Source organism: Tiliqua scincoides, chromosome 8, assembly GCF_035046505.1.
Source record: "Tiliqua scincoides isolate rTilSci1 chromosome 8, rTilSci1.hap2, whole genome shotgun sequence".
NCBI lineage: Eukaryota > Metazoa > Chordata > Lepidosauria > Squamata > Scincidae > Tiliqua > Tiliqua scincoides.
Window position 1 is genome coordinate 47,593,887 of NC_089828.1, and position 19,388 is coordinate 47,613,274.

The window sequence follows — 19,388 nt, forward strand, 5'->3', positions numbered from 1 at the left end:
GGACATCTGTTGAGCAAAGAGAAACCTCTAAACCAGCAGCCCCAAACTAGAGACCGGTATGTGCCACGAAAGTCTTCCCCAGTGCAATCGGCGCTTAGCGTTCCAAAGTGCCACAAGACCTCATGTCCCCAGATCGGGACAATGCGACACTCTGGCAAGTTGCATCTATGACGCAATGCCACAGCGGTGAATGCCTGGGGCATTGCATCATTTCAATCTTGGGACATGAGGTCCCGCAGTGCTCTGGAACACTAAGCACTGGTCCCAGTTGGGAAGGATTTGGCCAAACCCTGCATCCACGCCCCAGGTTGAGGGTTGGCCAGGGCTGCTCTAAAACAGTGCTTCCCAAACACATTAGTACCAGAGCACACTTTTTAAAATGACGCTATCAGGACCCACCTAGCTTTACGAGCCTTAAAAAGTGTTTGATTATACCAGCTGCTCAAGCCTCTGTTTTTATCTTTTTCACTATTTGGGGGGATGACACTGGCTACTTGTTTGTTAAGATTCGCATTCATCGGATTGGGACCATTCTGCTACAGACATAAAGGCTGCAGCTGCCTGATTTATGAATGCCAAGGGGTGTGGCTATAATGGTGATAGGGCAGCAGGACTCCCCACTCCCCAGCAGCAGCTTGTTTAACCCATAATGCACATAGCCTAATTTGCCTTGTCAGTTTTGTGACCTACCACAAACTGGATTGAGATCCACTGGTGGGTCCCAACCCAAAGTTTGGGAACCACTGCTCTAAACAGCCACTCTGTTCAAAAGATTCAGCAAGGGAGGTCAAATCTCCCCATAATTTCCCAGTCATTCTTCAGATCTATTCCAAACACTGCTTTTTTTGCTCATTACCATCCAACCTAGGTGAAAGGTCTCTTACCTGATGCCAGATTCCCATTCTGCTGCAGTGGCTTGGCTGGTGGTTGCTTGGCTACTGGAGCAAATGTCTGTTGCTGCTGCCCCATCTGCCCAGCTCCTGGCAATTTAAAGAAGACAGACCACTTCAGGGTCATAAGTGGGCAATGAAGATGTGAAAAGAACCCATTCACCTCTGTGCATGTGTAGGTAACACAGTATTAGTTTGGCTGATTAGTTGGGCAGCTTCTGCATTTTGATCTTGGTAATCTGCATGTCAACTAGGAAGGCTTAACCACAAGTATGTATTGGGCATGCCAGAGTGGCTGGCCCTGGTTTAGGTGAAACAAGGGGACAAACAGAAACCACTGACACTGTTGGATTTTGCTCACAGCCATATATTCGACTATGCATAAGGAAAGGTTTTGGTTTGACTAAAAGTTTCCCTCCTTTGTATTAGCCAATTAAATAGCTAAAATCTCAATCCCCCATCTCAGAAAAACAGTTAACTAGCATGAAGCAGTATGTGTGCTGTTCCAGCACTTACGAATGCTCCCTGTACACTTCTGACTGTCCTTCCACCACCCACCCAAAGAGGTGAACAGGGGAACAGCAACTAAGGGCACAATCCTAACCCCTTATGTCAGTGCTTTCCAGCACTGGCATAGCGGTGCCAATGGGACATGTGCTGCATCCTGCAGTTGAGTGTCACAAAGGCCTCCTCAAAGTAAGGGAATGTTTGTTCTGCATTGCCCTTATGTCAGTGCTGGAAAGCACTGACATAAGGGGTTAAGATTGAGCCCTAATTGATCTTTAGACAGGGCTAGCATGTAGGTCATTGCGTGTCAGGTTTTATTATTTTCATTTTGCCTCTAAGAACAAGTGCCTGTTTTTGTCTTTTTGACACCACCTGTTCTTCTCCTTTTTACTTTTCTTGATAAACTTATTTTTTCAAGAAGCATGCCCACCTTATTCAAATCAGAGGACAGAGCTATTGCCTCTCATTCCTTGAAGATTCAGGGAAGGTTCTGAGGAAGGAGATGCTAAGGAGGAAAGGCGCTGAGGAGTTGGGGGGGTCACATGAAATGGTTTCCCTAGCAGCCGGCTTCCATGCTGGGAGAACCTAGTAATTGGACTCATTCCCCCTTCCAAATGGGAGGGAGATGGAGGAAGCGTGCTCTATTTTGCATCTTTTCCCTTCCTGCTGACTGCAATTACTCCTTTTCCAGGAGGCTCATGGCCCATGCAATACTGGAGAGTGCATGGGAAAGTTAGGTGCATGAGCTGTGTGCACTGCTTTCCCACAACACCATCTGGGCTACGGCAGCCTCACAGGATCACTAAAAAAGACAAACAAGAACATACTTTGTGGATATTTTCTTGCAAATATTCACTGACAAAATAATTTAGATGATACAAGGAGTTATCTAACTGAACACAGCCACTGACTGGAAATCTCAAGGAGAAAAGTTCTGGGCAATGAAGCAAGGCACTAGAAGTTCTAGCATCCCTTGACTGCTCATCACCACTACAATCTGACAGATTTGGAGGCTATGGAACAAGACTGAACATTCTAGCTGACTCATAGCAGCATACAACAGATGAATCTGTTTATTCTTTCATTATTTGGTGTTCAAGTTATTTATATAAAAACATATTACTGGAATTTTAACCATTTGGATTATTTTGTTTAATCCAAAAAATACAAACAAAAAAATATATACATTATTGGGCACACACACATAAAACCTACTGATAGGGCAGCTGTATTAGCCTGATGCAGCAAGCACTATCAACAGTCTTGTAGCTCTTAAAGCTCTTAAAGACTAACCAATTGATTTCAAAAAATGTTTTAGTGAACTAAAATTCTTACTGTGGAGAGAATAAGCACAAGATTTTGAATGTAGTCTTCACAGAAACTACAAAGTTTCACAACTTTGTATGAGGTTAAAGCAGTGGTTCCCAACCTTCAGGAGCCCACAGACCACTAAGGCAAAACTTGGAATTGTCATGGACCACAGGCAACCTCCAACCTCCCCGGTATTCAAAAAACATATTTAAATTTGTAAAAATTAGAGAAGATTTATTGGGAGATTTATTAGTTGTATTATTTTTAGAGAAGATTTTGTCGGTAGCTGCTTTAGTTGCCGGGTGCAGCTGTGGGCAGTCCGTTCTCTACCTCTCTTGTAATCAATGGGGAAATGCTCCCAAGCAAGCGCTCCCCCCCCCACAGACTACCAGAGAGGGCAGAAAATGGACCACTGACAGCTGCAGCGGATACTTCAGTGCTGGCTACAGACAGTTCATTCTTCACCCTCTCTGCTGGTTCGTGGCGGGAGCACTCACTCAGCAAGACACTGAAAGTGATCAAAAGTGATTTTATTTTCCCTGAGACCTCACGAACCACTTCTCAGGGTCTCGCAAACCACCTGTGGTTCACAGACCATAGGCTGGGAACCAGTAGATTAAAGGGTGATTGGACTGAAGAGGTGCAATCAGTGGAAATGATTATGTAGGAACGCAGTTACAATGAACATGAGTACAGGAGAAAAAGCAATTTCTGTTAATTAACTATTGAAGCAGGAACAAGAGTTTTCCACCTGTGAATGAAAGAACCAAATGGCCATACAAAGTGAGAATCTCTGTGGGTGACTGTGAAGTTAAACACAGTAACTAAGCATAATGAAAATTTACATCTGTGATGGTGAAGCTACTGTCTCTCTGACTAAACTTCCGGCTGTTACAGGACGTTAAGCTAGAGAGACTGTACTATCACCTATCCTTCCTGACGTAAATCAGCATTACACTTAGCTCATTCACTTTAGCTTCACATGAGAAGTTGCCACAGCATTTCTCATGTTCTATGGCCATATGGCCCCTTCATTCACAGGTAGGAAGCCATCGTTCTTGACTCAATAGTTAACGACCTCAGGACAGTCAAAGAAAAGGCTTTTTCTGCTATTGCTGTGACTGTGAATCATAGTGGCCTCTACAAGGTCTCAGAACATCTCCGGGGGGGGGGGGAAAGCAGTAAGTGTGAGTGGTCCCCAGGGCAGCACAGCTGGGGTGGTGGTGACGGCCCCCCAACCGCACCGCCCAGGGTCCCTTGCACCCATTGACCTCCCTCTAGAACACCACTTATGAATCTGTCACTTAACTTCAGATAACACTTGTCAGTGATGGCACCACTTTCTTTAATGCCACTGTTCACTCTTTTTTTCCCCTTCTCTGTACTGATGTACACATATGCCTGCTCACTGAGGATTTCACTTCATGCATCTGATTAAGTAGGCTATAACCCACCAAATCTTTTGCCAGAATAAATTAGTTACACAAAACCCAGTTGTCAATGTCAGGAACTGTGGACTGGGTTTCAGAAAGGATTTGAAGGGAGGTGGCTTCATGTAGGACAGGCCTATGGAGCAGAATGGGAAATGGGCAGTCATTTGAAAGAATAGGTGTGTAACATAATATTAAACTAAGATAAGGAGACTGAAAAGCATGCTTCAGTGCTTTAACCCATTAATGTAAACTCTGAATAAGTATCTGCCTACCTAAAGAGGCATCTCTGAAACATTTCCAATTACCAGCTGGCACTCACAGCTGTACAACCCAATGACAGTTCCGAAACCGATCTCTACAGTTTATTAGAAGTATGCTATCTTATCAGATAGGCAATTATTATTGTGAATAAGCTGCTTTTCTTGTGAACCATTCAAGGCGGTTTACAAATTAACCAATCAATAAAAGTCACAACAAAAAAAACAGTATCAAGAACAAGACAGGCAGCAAACACCTCCTAGACATTTCAAAATAGCAGATATAAAGCCTTAAAAGCAAGATTTAAAGTGACACACAAAAAGCTTGCTGAAACAGAAAGGTCTATGAAAGATGCCTCAAAATCAAGAGAAGGGGAGCCAGACTGCGAAGAGAATTTGTAGGGCACCAGGATGAGGTCTCTTGTTATCTGGTGTGCTCCCTGGGGCATTTGGTGGGCCGCTGTGAGATACAGGAAGCTGGACTAGATGGGCCTATGGCCTGATCCAGTGGGGCTGTTCTTATGTTCTTAATTCCCAACGCAATAGCACTAGGCAATCAGTTTACTGACCAGTAATGTCTTCAGTGAGTCAGAATTAACCACATCATTAAAAAAAAAAAAAAGAGGGCATGAAGGTACAGGATGCAGTAGGTCTGCCTTTGATCAGTGCCAGGGTGAAAGGCTGCTCAACAATCTGATGTGCACAGCCAAGGATACCAGAATGGAAGAAAGGTAAGATTTAAGTGTAATAAATAGGTAAGAACTAGCAGGAAATCTCTCTGCTGAATAACATATGAAGGAATTTCTGCTCACTGTTTAAATTGCAACCACTGCAGCACATTTAAATTTTAACACCACCATCTATGTGGGTCACTAGGTTCCTTATCCCCTCCCTCCCAGCATGGTTCTTGTGCCATTAACAGCTGCAAAATAGGGAGAAATTCAATAAGAAAAGCTTCCCCACATTTCCATGTCAGGAAAACATGACATCTGTTGAATTTTTGTCAGTCTCACAGCTGCTTTCAGGACACAGAAGCCAGTCTAGAAAACCAGCAATTCTTCCTGCTCTTTGAAACGTCAAAGCACCTACAAACTAATAGATTGAGAAGTGTGGCCATCTGATGCTGGGAAGTTCAGCCGCAAAGATGAATAGTGAGATCTAATCTGCAGAGCTATTTATTGTGCCAATTCAACAAAAGGACAGTGAAAACAGCTCTTCTATTGCCAGAGTAGTGTTTTTTTAGAACCTGTAATTCTCAAAACTCTCAAAGGGACATGCACTCTCAAAAAGAAAATTTAGGTGTCACTGCAGATGGATCTAATAAAACAAAGAGGAACTACCTGGGTCAGACAAATGGCATGGTTCTGCCCCAAGTCAATATCATAGCAACACTGCAGGTGACCATGTGGTTGCAATCTGTGGTTCTTTCTCATGTCAGTGGCTTACAAAATAAGCCCAAACACCCTTACAGCAGAGTTCTCCCTTACTACCTACTATGTTCTGTAAAGACAGATACATTTAATCACACATCCAAGAAGCGCTATGTCTACCATTTAGACATTGACTCTCTCTATGCCACACCCCAACAGAGAAGGCTGTACACCGAAGGGGAAGGAGAATAAATCTCAGAAGTGATCCCAGCATGCAGGGGATGTTGGGAACACAGAAGCAATTAATCCAGACACAAAGCCCTTAAATCAAACACAAAATCCCCATTTCTCACTAAAATGGAAAAACATATTATGGAAATGACAGCGTAGCAGTTAAAGTCTTTAGAACAAGAAGCAGAGCCACTGTCTGTGAAAAGCTTCTTACCTTCACCATATTGCACTGGATTGCCAATCTTAGCAGCCACCGCATCAGCAGTTTTCACAACATCTAAATCCATCAAGATAACCACTCTCCTATAATGACAAAAATACTTTGAGTTTTGACTATTTGCTTGTTTGAGACCACGAATTGGAAAGTGCAAAGAGGATCCGGGCACTTCCCTCCTATCTGGTTGATCACCATAAGACAGATAAGGAGAAGGAAACTCTAACAACTGCTTCAGGAGCATACATTCTTCAAAAACACATAGGCAGAAGTGGAGATTATTAAACAAATACAGCTCTTCACTGGTGATTGCAGAATACAGAAACATTTGAGAAAAGAACACCAGGAAGACAGCCATTATTCTGAAACCCACAAAGAACTATCAGGACACCTTATGCTTTAAGAATATACACAGGTATATTACTGAACATAAAAGTTCAGTAATGGAATGAAGGAGTGGTTGCAAAAAGCCACCCTGAAGAATTCTTGAACATGCTAAATTGATGTTCACCCTTGCTTTGGTAGCTTCGTACCATGCTTACTTGGTTCCTTTAGCACATAACTTTTCCCTCCCCAAAGAAATATCCAGGTCTTTCTCTGCACTTGCCCAGTTATATAAAGAGGAGATGACATTCCTTTGCAACTAATGTAACATAATTTAATGGTAATTACTACATAACTGAGAGAGCATTTAATTTCTTCTCCTGCTACACAGTTCCATTTCTAGAACTTGAGGAATAACATTGTCAGGTACAGGCAAGTTAAGAGAGAAAGCTCCGCAAGAGCGGGCTTCCAGCATGCCTTATGTCAAGGGGAAAGAATGTCAATAAGAATCTACAGGTCAATTCCCAATCATGATAGAACCCCCCCCCCTCCATGTTTGCTGCATGTGAGGTGAGAAGATAACCATGAATCAAAAGTGATTTTGAGAGATAAGCATGTCTGCAAAAACAGCTGAGAAAAAAAATAGAAAGCGTAAAGATAGAGATGATATAGTATCAGAATTATAATTAATTTGTTATCTTTCGGGTACATTGTATAAATTTTTTATTAGAATTATTCTGAAACAATGATATATCCAGTTTAATTGGCCTTTATTATAATTACTGTGAAATAATTTTCACTTTTTAATTTTGAGGTTTTTTTTTAATAAGCCTGCATTAAATTGTGAAACTGAAATATTCAAGGCAGCTTGCAAAACACATAACCAATTAAAAAAATTAAAATGCAATTTAAAATCTATAATATCAGAGACAATACAATATAATCTGAAATTACCCATTTTAGGATTCATTTCATAATAATTTTTTGAGAGGGGGGAAAAAATGACCATCTTTGCCGCTTTTCTATTTGCCAAATGGTCCTTTGAAAAACCATCCAAACTTTATTCACAACATCTCATGACTCCATCCATATGTTTGCTCTTCCAAAAGGAGGGAACCCAATCCTGGGTCGGACACTCTTACATTTTATAACACAAATGAGCATTTTCCCAGTAAAGAAAAAGCTAGTTGTTTTTTTCCCCTTCCAGATTATCAATGTGCTACAAGTGAATAACATAGGTATGAGTGGACTGATGGACTATTAAGAAAAAAGTTGCAGGCCAAGTCATTGTAGTAGCCCCTGAGGAATAAACAGAAGATCATGGTTGATTGGACAAATACCAGTGCAATCTCAAAGGCCACATCAAGAAACCAGATTAAAATACCAAATTGCACAATTTTATCTCCTCTGTCTCACTTGGCACTTGACAAATAGAATGGACATGCAATAAGTATAGAGCAAACTGTTACCTTCCATCCTTCAGTGTATTAACAATGAACCTGTTAATTTGGCAGATGGCATTTTCAGTCAGGCGCTTATTGTCAACCAGAGAATTCAGCTGTGTTGCCAGCATGAAAGCTACAGAACAAAAACAGGAGAAGCAACCTACTCAAAACAGCCCATACAAGGTCAAAACGGCAGCATGCACTTGAGCATTTTCAGAACAAGACTGCAGATCATTACTCAGAAATCTAAAAACTGTTCAGTTTGGTAAACCCATAATCTACAAACATTCCAACATAATGGATTTGGTTGAGGTGCAACACCAACGTTTAATAATTTAATTTAATAATAAAAAAATAAATAATTTCCAAAAGATATATATGACTACAGAATTGCTGGCGCAATGTTATTCTTCACAAAAAGTCTCACTGAAGGAAAATACCAGGGAAAATGAAAGCAAATCAGTAGGTGCAGAAAGAACATTATGACCTTCATAATTCTTTGTCTTCACAAGTACTTTGGTTCACTAAAAAATTGCCATTGCAAACAATGAACTGAAGGAGACCCACTGATTTGGCCAAGGCCAGCTGAAAGAACAGAGGTCAGTCCAAGATCAACATTGTCCGCTAAACCGGAAGTAGAGCGTGATCGCTCCATTTCCATTTTTGCAGCTTCTGGGAGCCCTGCAGACGCTCGTGCGGGGCTTCCTGCATCCCCGGGAGGCTGCAGGAGGCTCTGATAAGTGCACCCAAGCCATTACAGCCTCCCCCCTGCCCCTGCTGCTTCCCCCCCGCGCCCGCAAGGACTTACAGCAGTTTTCAAACTCCCTGAGAGTTTGAAAACCGCTGCTTTAAAGGAACTGAAACCATGGATTTTGGTATCTGTGGGAGGGTATGAGACCAGATCCCTCGCAAATACTGAGGCCCGACCTGTACCTCTTTTAACAACGTCAAGATACTGAATGTGTAGCACTTTATATGTTCAGAAAATACTACAACAATTATTATGACTACTATCTAGATGTTATCCATACAACTGTCCTGTGAAGCAAGTTATCATGCCCAGTTTTTTCTTGTGAAAAAACACAGAAAATATGTATCCTGCCTCTCTTCCTAATTTTCTGCAATGCAGGCAAATGGCCAAGAGGAACATAAATCACAAGGTCAGTAACTTCACTAGTGTGGGGCCAGATCGCCAAGGATCTTTCCTTGCCTTGCTACCCATTTTAACCAGAGATAGTAGAAAACTCCTGCATAAAAGTATATGCTCTAGTACCAAGTTATGCTGCCTCTATTGTTCAGATGTCAGTGTCAATGCCTAAAAATTGCTTGCAGCAGCAGCATTCCAACAACCTCCATGCATTAATGCTTACAGGAAAGCGTGTTTACTCCATCACTCATCAGCATTCGGTATCTTGGCACCCCATTCCCAGAGGCAATTGGACGGATTGTCTGGGGAGAAAACAGAACTTCTTACTCCTCATTCAGTTAGAAGAACAGAGAACTGACTAGCAAGGATAGCTCACTTAAAGTAATCACAGAAGAAACAAAGTAAAGTTCAGACATAAATGCATTATTAAAATTGTTGGACGCTTCTCTGCACCAACAGAATTCCATCTGTTTTGCCATTTTACTCAAGATTGTAAATGTTTCCTTTACATTGTAAAGGAATGCATTTTATGCATTTTTATGCATTTATTTAAAAAAGCTGAGATACGTATCAAGCAATGATAGGCAAGCAACAAGAATACAGTACTCACCATCAGCTGCAAGACAGGAGTTCCAACATCTTCTCCTTGCATTATGGCCTGAAAGGAGGGAAGAAGGGAGAAAAAGAGCATGCGCTAGTATCTTTAATCAGGAGGGGACTGGTCAGCCAGATCTCAGCACAAGGTTTTTTGGAACTAAGAAATCATCCCCATATAATACAGGTCCAACCTTGTTATACATGGATTTTTTATATACAGATTTGACTCAACATGAATGGCCACTGCGAATAAGAAGGAATATGCTGATCCCTGGAAAAGGGGAAACAATCCATCCCTTTAAAATTAGTTTAAAAACAGATTTTCTTATTGTTGTAGAGAGACAGTCATGCAAGTGATCATTCCATTCTTCAGCTGAGCCAGGCAAAGGCAGGGGGTCCTTTGCATTACTAACTGCTGACTGCCTCTCTACAACAGTAAGAGGAGCTGTTTTTAAACCACAATTGTGAAGGGATGCACTTTTTAATTTTTTAAAACTGCTTTTATTTAACACATTATATGGTATCAGCAGGGAGTCCCAGAATCAAATCCCTGAGGATGTTGAGGCACGCCCTTATTCCATTAGGAGCAACAAAGGGGCAAGAAACCTGGAAGTGGGTCTTTAAATCTATTTTTCCACTGTTTTTTTTATCCACGGATTTTTTTTAATCCACTAGGGGTTCTGGAATGGAACCCCAGTGGATAATAAGGGATGACCTGTATATTATCACCATACCTTAACAACAACAAAAATAATATTCTAGGAGGTGGACTAAGTGCCTTCCACTTCATTAAACCTGCAAGCAGCGGGAAGGGAAGAGCCATGGGGTAAAAGGGTCTAGTACAGAAAAGGATGCTGAAACAAGGAAGAACTTCCTTACTTTGTGTGCTTCTGCTGCTACAGCCCTAGTAATAGAACTAACATGTTTTCTTTACCATGGGCACATTGCCCTTCACTTATTTTCTTCTTCCAGTTCAAGCCAGAAGTGTCTGTTGCTACTGTTGTCTCCTTTGAGTGGCTGCTGGAAGGTTCAAAGATTATCTAGGTTTAGGGGTTGGAGTTAATAGAAACATAGGACTTAGTGGACAGACAGCATTCCTCCACAGGTTGTTCCTCACTTAAATTGTCAGAGCTATGCAAATGAGACAGTTCCTAAACCCATGGGAGGAGGCAACTTCCCCCAGTTTCGTCTCAAAGCTAAAAGAAATTTATCTGTGATTAAAAAAAACACACAATAATGACCTCAGGATGACTGACCTGTTGAAAAGTCTACAACATGAAAAAAATCAACTGCTAACACAGTGAATCACTGAGCTCACAATGTGGAAAATTTATGGATTGGAGATGGGAATAAGAGGGAGGCAACCCTCAGAATATGCTTGCTGTGAGGATGTCAAGTGAGCGAGGCATCCTTGGTTCCTTTTAAGAATGAATAAGTGCTGAGGACTGGTACTTCACTTGGACTAGCAGGGCTGAAAGCAGTCTAGATGCATTTATGGAATTTAAGTGTTTTTGGGGGGGTCACATCTTAAAATCACCTGTTTGGCCTCCACATACACAGATGCAGCCATTCAAAGTACAGGAGGTAAAAGGGACCTTGGAGGAAAGCACCCACCACTGACAGGTGACCACCTGAACCAGCTGTGAGAATCAGCACCATCTTGACTAGCATAGGAGAACAGAGGGTGCAACTCATTCATGAGTCAGAGGGACCTGATCCCTCCAAGTTAGCTGCTGTGTGCTTTGGCCATGACATTGTCAATCAGATCAGAAAGTGTCAACTGGTTAGGTATGGAGAGAACTAAGCAAAGGTGAGAAGAATTGCCTTGAGTTCCAGCCACACATCATCATGTGAGAATGTGTCTTTTAGTGACCATCTCAGATTGCCAGAAAAGGAAGGAGCCACTAAAGAAGTCTGGAGTGGAACCTTGCCCAGAAGAAGCAACTACTACAGGATACTGAATCCTGGAGCTAGATAAAGCCATGGCAACAGAGCTGACTTGACTGCTTTACTGAATTTTTTCTCATAGGAAAGCCATACAATGACAATAAGGTGTCAATAAGCGCTATCCATACTTACCTGGGAGTAAGCCCCATTCACTACAGTGACTTACTTCTGACTAGATGTGCATAGTCAGATAGTCAGATGTGCATATACTAGATGGGCTGTCAATTTCTTCGGTTCCCTGAATCTTAGAGACAGTGTTAAACGTCAAGAGGAAATGGCATGAAGTTTAATGAATAACTGTCTTTGAGCACTCATTTATCAAAGATGGCATTTTCACAGATGTGGAAAAACTGCCTCCTACAAGGACAAAAGAGCATTACTGCTTGATATGAATATTTGCTGGGCTTGAGAGTTGAGTGATCCATGACAGACTGGGGAAGTCTTGCTCTGGGCTCTAGTTCTGATCCAAGAATTGGTCTAGAAGTTAAGACTATGAAAACCAGAAGATCTAAATTACTTTCAAAGACCGAAAGGAATGGCTCAAGGGACAGTTGCTTTTCTTGAAACCCTTGAAACTCATGGCTTTCCTTTGGTCTCTTGTTTTGATAAGGGCATCTCCAGTGAGCCCCCAAACAATTTGTGGCCTGTTACAACTGGACAAATGAATCCCTTAAACTTTCTGCCTCAGCTATGGAGCAGCTTCATTCACTTTCCTTTGATTTCTTAGTGCTGTCCTTTGCCTTTTTTTATAGTTAAGCCTCTGGGAGAGGAGTCACCAATCTTAACCTCCTCCTTCCTGCCATTTTGGAAGCCAACAAATTCTCCAACAAGGAAACAGAAGCAATCAGGTACACTTCCTTGGAAAGAGAGGCCTTATTGGCCTCACTTTTCTCAGTCTGTTGTCTGCCTCTCAGAAATAGGACAGCAGCAGATTGCACAGCAAGCCTGCTACTTGGAGGGAGAAAAGAATGACCTGGGAGAAACTGTTCTACACATGGGTTTACCTGCCCTATTTCCATTACTTTGTCTACAGCAGTGTTTCTCAAACTGTGGGTCCCCATTCATTTCAATATTTTTAATATTGACAGATTCTCATTCTAAAAAGTGGGTCCTGTGCTAAATGCGTGAGAACCACTGGTCTACAGTATTTGAACAGGTGCAAAAAGCAAACAGGTGCTTTCCACCACCACCCTGTTCTTAAGGTGAGACCAATCCAATAAGAGCAAATGACAAATACACCCCATAAATATTCATCACCAAGCCAAGTAATTTTATCAAGTGTCCATCATACAACATAGTAGTACTTACCCCTGCACATAACTAAAACTATCACATCTGTTTCCTCTCATGTTATTATTTTGATATGCTATCAGTGCATTACAACAGATAGGCTATGATGCATTAAAATAGAAAACAGGTCCCTGCTCAGAGGGGATCACAATCTAAAACGATACAGGGGAGATGACAGAGGCAGGGCAACAGGGTAAGCATGCAAGAATATTTAATTATTTCATATACATCTCCTAAAGCTGAGTGGCAACAGTGTAAAAGCATATCTACTCATAAGTATGACTCATTGTATTTAATGGGGTCAGGCCTGAGGACAGTAAGGTGGGCAAAATTCCCAGAGCCTGGACTTCCAGAGGGCAAGGGCCATGACAAATCAAAGTACAATATACAGTACACTTAAAAATGTATTTATTTATTTATTTGAAGGGGGGGTCCAATTAGGCATCTTGCCTCAGGCCCAATGCCAGCTCTCAGCAGCCCTGAATCAGGCTTACTCCCAGGAAAGTGTTACAGGATTGGATCTTAAGAGACAAGGGGGTACCTAGTTTATCCCTGACTGCCTTCTTCCCCCCCCCCCCCATGTTGTCTCCCTTGGGTCAATACCTCTAGATCAATGTTCTTCAACTTTGGGGTCGAGACCCCAATTGGTTTGCGAAGCCTCAGTCATGGGGTCACAGCAACTTATGAAAACAAAAAAGGTTGAAGAGCATTGGGATAGAGCAGAGGTCTCTAAACTTTTCAGCCGAAGGGCCGCATCACATATCTGGCACAGTGTTGAGGGCCGGAAAAAAATTAAATATAAAATTTAAATAAATATATTAGAGATGGAAGATGAATGAATAAATGAGTGGGCTGAAATGTCCAGGACTTCTCCAAGCATCAACACAGCCCAAGAAATAAAGCACACACTTAAAAGGACTGCCATTCCCCCACCCCACAAGCACAACTCTGGTTGTGTTTGGTCAACTGGGCCAGAGGCTATCAGGGGATCAGAGGCTGGGCGAGGGCTGGATAGAGGCTTGCCGCAGGCTGCATCTAGCCCCCAGGCCGGGGTTTGGGGACCCCTGGGCTGGAGGACCACCAAGTAAAGGGGGAAACATCTAGTGTACCGCTTCAGGTTAACACAAGATTGTGTCCCAGTCCTGCTCAGGTTCTTAGCAATGGTGCTAAAACAGCTTTCACTAGTGCTGGGCTTCATGGTCACTTTTTCTGCACTCTCTAATAAGAATATTTGGTTACAAAGAACAGTGCTGGGAGGGTATTACAAGGGCAAGGAGTAGGTGGTGACAGGGTGGATGGATAGGGTACTGGGAAGGGGTGCAGGATCAATAGTGGCGTCCCCAGTCTCATACTTTATGGCACAATAAGTATTCTCTATTCTAGTTTCCTACTCTATTAAACTACTCTGTTTACCACTCTAGATTACTGTTTCTCAGCTGTGGGTTGGGACCCACTAGGTGAAATGCAAGCCAATTTCAAGTGACTCCCCATTGATTTCAATATATATTTAATATTTGACTTGATGTAACCATGGTATGTGACTGTATTTACGGAAATGTTACAGATACGTACATTTAACAGGCTACTAAGTATATGCTTTTAACAATGACAGTCAATGGGACTTACTCCCAGGTTAGTGTGGATAGGATTGCAGCCTTTGGGGTGTTTGGGGATTTTTTTGAAAAACAGATCAGCAACCACTTGGGAGGGTTAGAAGCGTTTGTCTTTATTTTAAATATTTTTTAAACTTATATTTATTGTAAACGTCAATTTTACTTAATTTGAATTTGTTGTAGGGGGTGATAAAAAATTTTCCTGTTCAGTGACCTCACTTCTAGCGGGCCCCAACAGATTAACATTCTAAAAAGCAAGTCCCCGTGCTAAAAAGTTTGAGAAGCACTGCTCTAGAACAGTGCTTTTCAAAATGTGGTTTGGGACCCAGTAGGTGGTTTGCAAACCAATTTCAGGTGGGTCCCTATTCTTTTAAAGGTGTATTTTATTTCTAATATACTAGATGCTACCATGGTATGTGACTACACTTGGGGAAATGTTATTGATCTGTACTTTTAACAGGCCACTATGTATGTGCTTTTAACAATGATACTCAATGGGACTCACTCCTGGGTAAAGGTGGATAGGATTGCAGCCTTTAGGATATTAGGGAATTTTTTTTAAACAGATCAACAACTGCTTAGGATTAGGAGAGTTTTTCTTTATATAAATTTTAAAATGTAAACTTAATGCAAACCTTACTTAATTTAAGTTGACTTTGTCATATAGAAGTGTTAAAATTTCCCTGCCTGCTGATTTCACTTTTGGACATGTCATCATTTCCAGTGGGTCTTGACAGATTTGTCATTCTAAAAAGTGGGTCCTGGTGCTAAAAAGTTTGAGAGCCACTGGTGTGGATTGCAAACTCCTCAGGGCATAGACCTGTCCTCTCACTTCCTAAAAAAGTGTCATGTTCATGGATAGTGTTACAGTAACACTCAGCCCAAACCTATCCACTCTTTCCTGGGAATAAGCTCCATTGACTCTAACAGGATTTACTTCTGAGTAGACAGGCATAGGAAAGGGCCCTCAGGCTGAATCCTTTCCACACTTTCCCAGGCGTAAGCTCCACTGACTCAAATAGGACTTACTTCTGTGTAGTATGCATAAGATTGGGCTCTTGGGCTACAATTGACTGTAATGGGGCTTACTCCTGAGTAGACAGGCACAGGCTTGGGCTCTCAGGTTGCAACCCTATCCACGCCTACCTGGGAGTAAGCCCCATTGACTATAATGGGACTTACTTCTGAGCAGACATGCCTAGAACTGTGCTCACAGCCAGCCCAGGTGCATGTGCAGGCGCGAGGGGCGCAGCTCGACATGGACGGCTCCCTCACCCCGCCCCCCCCACTGGCTAGGCGGTGGGGGCGAGTGGGGAGACCTGCGTCCCTCAGCAGCGCTCGGAGCCACGAGGCGCTAGCCTCCCGCGGACGACAGCCCGCCCCCCTTCCCCCGGCGCCCCCTCACCGCGATGGCTCCCTCGCTCAGCCGCACCGCCATCCTCGGACGACGTGGCTTTTCCCGCGTGCCAGAGAACTCCCACAGCTGTGGCGGCGCCGTCCGCCCCGCGCCCGCCTCAGGCCAATGGACACACCAGGCCAACTACGCGCGCAGTTAGCACCAGGCAGCGCTGACTCCCCCCTCCAGTGGGCGTCACGTGACACAAACCCGACGGCGCCATTGGCCGAGGGCGGCCGGACTCGTGTTGGGAGGCGGGAGCTGAGGGAAGCCCCGCCCCTCACACGCTCGCGCCGCCGTGACGTCAGAGGTAAAGCAGGCTTTCCCGCCTTTCGGCTGGGGTGGGGGAGATTGCGAGCTGTTGGAATAGCCGTTGGCCTCATTGGGGCACCTGAGGGGGAGGGGCGGGGGACTCTGCCTCGGGTGGCGCGGTGCTCGGCTGCCCGGGGAGGGGAGCCTCTGGGGAAGCCCGCCTGAGAGGGGCCCGCCTGGCCGCCTTCCTCACCACACCTCTGGAGGGGAAGTGCGCCCCGCCCCCGGGCACTGCGCACCTGCAGCGGGCCAAGGCCGCCCAATCCTAGCCACGCTTTCCTGGGAGTAGGCCTCATTGTCTCTGATGGGACTTACTTCTGAGTAGGCAGGCAGAGGGGTGGGCTCTCAGTCTGTCATCCTGCCCACACTTTCCTGGGAGTAAGCCCCACTGACTCTAGTAGGACTTCCTTCTGAGTAGACAGCAGTGGGGTGGACTCTCAGGCTGCCATCCTGCCCACACTTTCTTGGGAGTGAGCCGCATTGACGGTAATGGGACTTAGTTCTGAGTAGACACGCATAGGACTGGGCTTTGAGGCTGCCATCCTATCCACACTCTACTGGGAGTGAGCCCCACTGACTGTAATGGGACTAAGGTGGTGGTGTCCAGTGGTGCACACAGCACCCCCAGACACGTACCGCCTGACAGCAAGACCAGCATCGCGATGCAGCAAACAGCAATAGGAGGCTTGGCTCCAGCATGTGCTTGTTGCACACTCAGAAAAACCCTCCCATGCTCCCTGAGCCTCTTATCAGTGTTTGTTGTGTGGCATCTGGTCCCCCAGTGCATAAGTAACTGATGATGACATCATTGCCAGTTACTTCTGATGGTATTTCCAATAGGTGGACTATGCAGAGTGGTATAGTGGAAGACAAGGATGTTGAGAAACGCTGCTGTACTGAACAGCAACAGTGTAGGTTTTGAACCAGAAAAGTCATGGAATTTGCTGTGAACATGGATGTGGAGTGCAAAACTTAGGGAGAGTCATTCACGTATGTGCAACAACTTGTCAATAATTGTTACCTATGAACTGTACAGTCAAATTGATTGAAGTATAAAAGTTAAAGCATGAGGTGCATTTTCATTCATTAATGTTATTAATTTTAATTTTCATTTATTAAGTGCTATTTTCAAACAGCAAAACAAAAACATTAACAAGAGACACATACTACTAAAAAGCACACACACACTGTCTAAATAAGCAGTTGGCTAAAGAGGGAACCTTTAAAATTTTGATTTTATGCTGTTTTGTTTCTGCCTTCATCAGTTAACAGTTATGGCCGTTTCTACTAATGCACTGGAAAAAATAAATAGTGTAAAACCCATCTTGTCTTTTAAGGTGAGCCAGGGTAGGTTCCTCTAGATGTGGAGGGGAAAGTTGGGCTACCAAATATTTAAGATAAATACAGTTTTTTTACTAATAAAAGAGAAAGCTGAAACATTTTAACACCAACATTCTAAATATTTTTGTTTGGTTAACCATTTATTGTATGTATTTTTGTATAAAAATTTAGGTTCAGAATTGACCCTGAAAACCTGGGTTGACTTACCCATGAGTCAGTGGCCTCTGAGCAGAAGCAAATGAGCCAATAGCACTTGGTTTCCTAGGATGCTCTTGGTTGGTATGGCACAAGGCCTGCTGGGGTGCTCCCTGGCCAGTGCAGTTGGTGAGGAGGCCAGCTGTGCCATGACACTGCGACCCTGGATAAGAGGCAGTGCGCATTGCGCTGGCACTGTGGCATGGAGCTGGGCGGATGATCCCGCCACAAGAGACCAGCACACCTGGCAGGTTGCAGGCAGGGGTAGAGCAGATGAGGGGAAAGATAGAGCCTCTTTTAGGATCAGACTCTGAAGGATTTTAATAACTTCCCCTTATTCTCCTTTACTTCCCCTTACTTCCCCTTTAAACATCTCTTGAAGTTATATGCCAATAAAGTTTATGTTTAAAAAAGGAAACCTACCAACTTGTGAGGTAGCAAAGGGGTGAGACAGGGAAGCTGTAAGCCAACAGTTTTCAGTTTTTTAACTCTTTGAGCAAGGATACAGTTGGTAGGGGCCACTTGCAAACATTATGCCAATTGTATACCTCCATCACCAGTTAAGCACAGGGTGGGGTAATATAATTCTGAACTGTTCTGCTGCAGACTATAGATGGGGGTGGTGGTTGTAATTTAGAACGTAGGAAAATGTACTGCATTGTTAATAATGTATACAAACCCTTTGTAGGAAGCTACTCACTAATCTAGTGACTTATTACATGTAGGATGCATTTTGAGTTGGAGGATTTAAAAAAAATGACAACACACCAGCAGTCTGAAGTGGAAGAGTTCACAATTCTACCTCATTCTGTGTAATTTGTAGATTGAGGCCGTTGCATGGGGCTTTGCAAAGTAGCTTATGCAAGAGGATGCAACAGCAGAATCTATCCCTTCATAGATAAAAATTTTGTTTGTAAATGTTTGAAAATATTTGTTTATGCTTATTTCATACAATTATATACAGTTTACTGTTAAATATGGCAATTAAAATTGGAATGTGTAATTACGTACAATTAAAAACAGACTTCAGGCAAGATGTTTGGTTTCTGAGGTGGTAGGGAGGTTCCCCAATATTTGCAAATCTGAGAAGCTTGCAGATTGCTATTCAGTGGTATTGAACAATTCTCTTGTTCAATACCAAGTGCAAGTGTTTAAAACAAGTGTGCTCTCCTGAATTGGGGAGGTACCCTCATGCTTATAAAAAACCCAAATCCTTCCTCTCAACGCGTGTCCAGCACTTGTAAAAGTATGATGAAAATCTGTTAGAAGAAGAGCAATATGCTCTTTTAATGTGGTAGTGCAATCTGTTTGTTGATGTATTTCTGATGTACCATTTTTTTCTGCCAGAACGTTATACAGTACTTTATTTTGAAATAGCGTAGGACTAGAAAAGAATCCTTTTACATTTTATGTTTCAGCCTTATGCAGAAAATCAAGGATGAATTTTTAAAATGTTTTTACACACCGTTATCAAACAGCCAGAATTGTTTTTATTGTTTATGTTGTATTAAATGTGATATTCTGGAATATCAAATGCTCTTTATGCAGTTATACAATGGATATTCCTA

The 19,388-nt window shown here is 43.0% G+C and overlaps 1 protein-coding gene across 1 annotated transcript in view; it reads right to left on the reverse strand.

Annotated features, from left to right (window-relative positions):
- Positions 1-16,142, reverse strand: part of RPA1 (replication protein A1) — a 47,761-nt gene extending 31,619 nt beyond the window's left edge. The window contains exons 1-6 of the mRNA XM_066635653.1: positions 15,982-16,142; positions 9,740-9,787; positions 9,353-9,431; positions 8,007-8,115; positions 6,214-6,302; positions 885-980 (exon numbers count right to left, since the gene is read on the reverse strand). Coding sequence (XP_066491750.1) covers positions 885-980; positions 6,214-6,302; positions 8,007-8,115; positions 9,353-9,431; positions 9,740-9,787; positions 15,982-16,014 — 454 coding nt within the window. The 5' untranslated portion in view covers positions 16,015-16,142. The remainder of the gene's footprint in view (positions 1-884; positions 981-6,213; positions 6,303-8,006; positions 8,116-9,352; positions 9,432-9,739; positions 9,788-15,981) is intronic.
- Between the last annotated feature and the right edge of the window lie 3,246 nt (positions 16,143-19,388).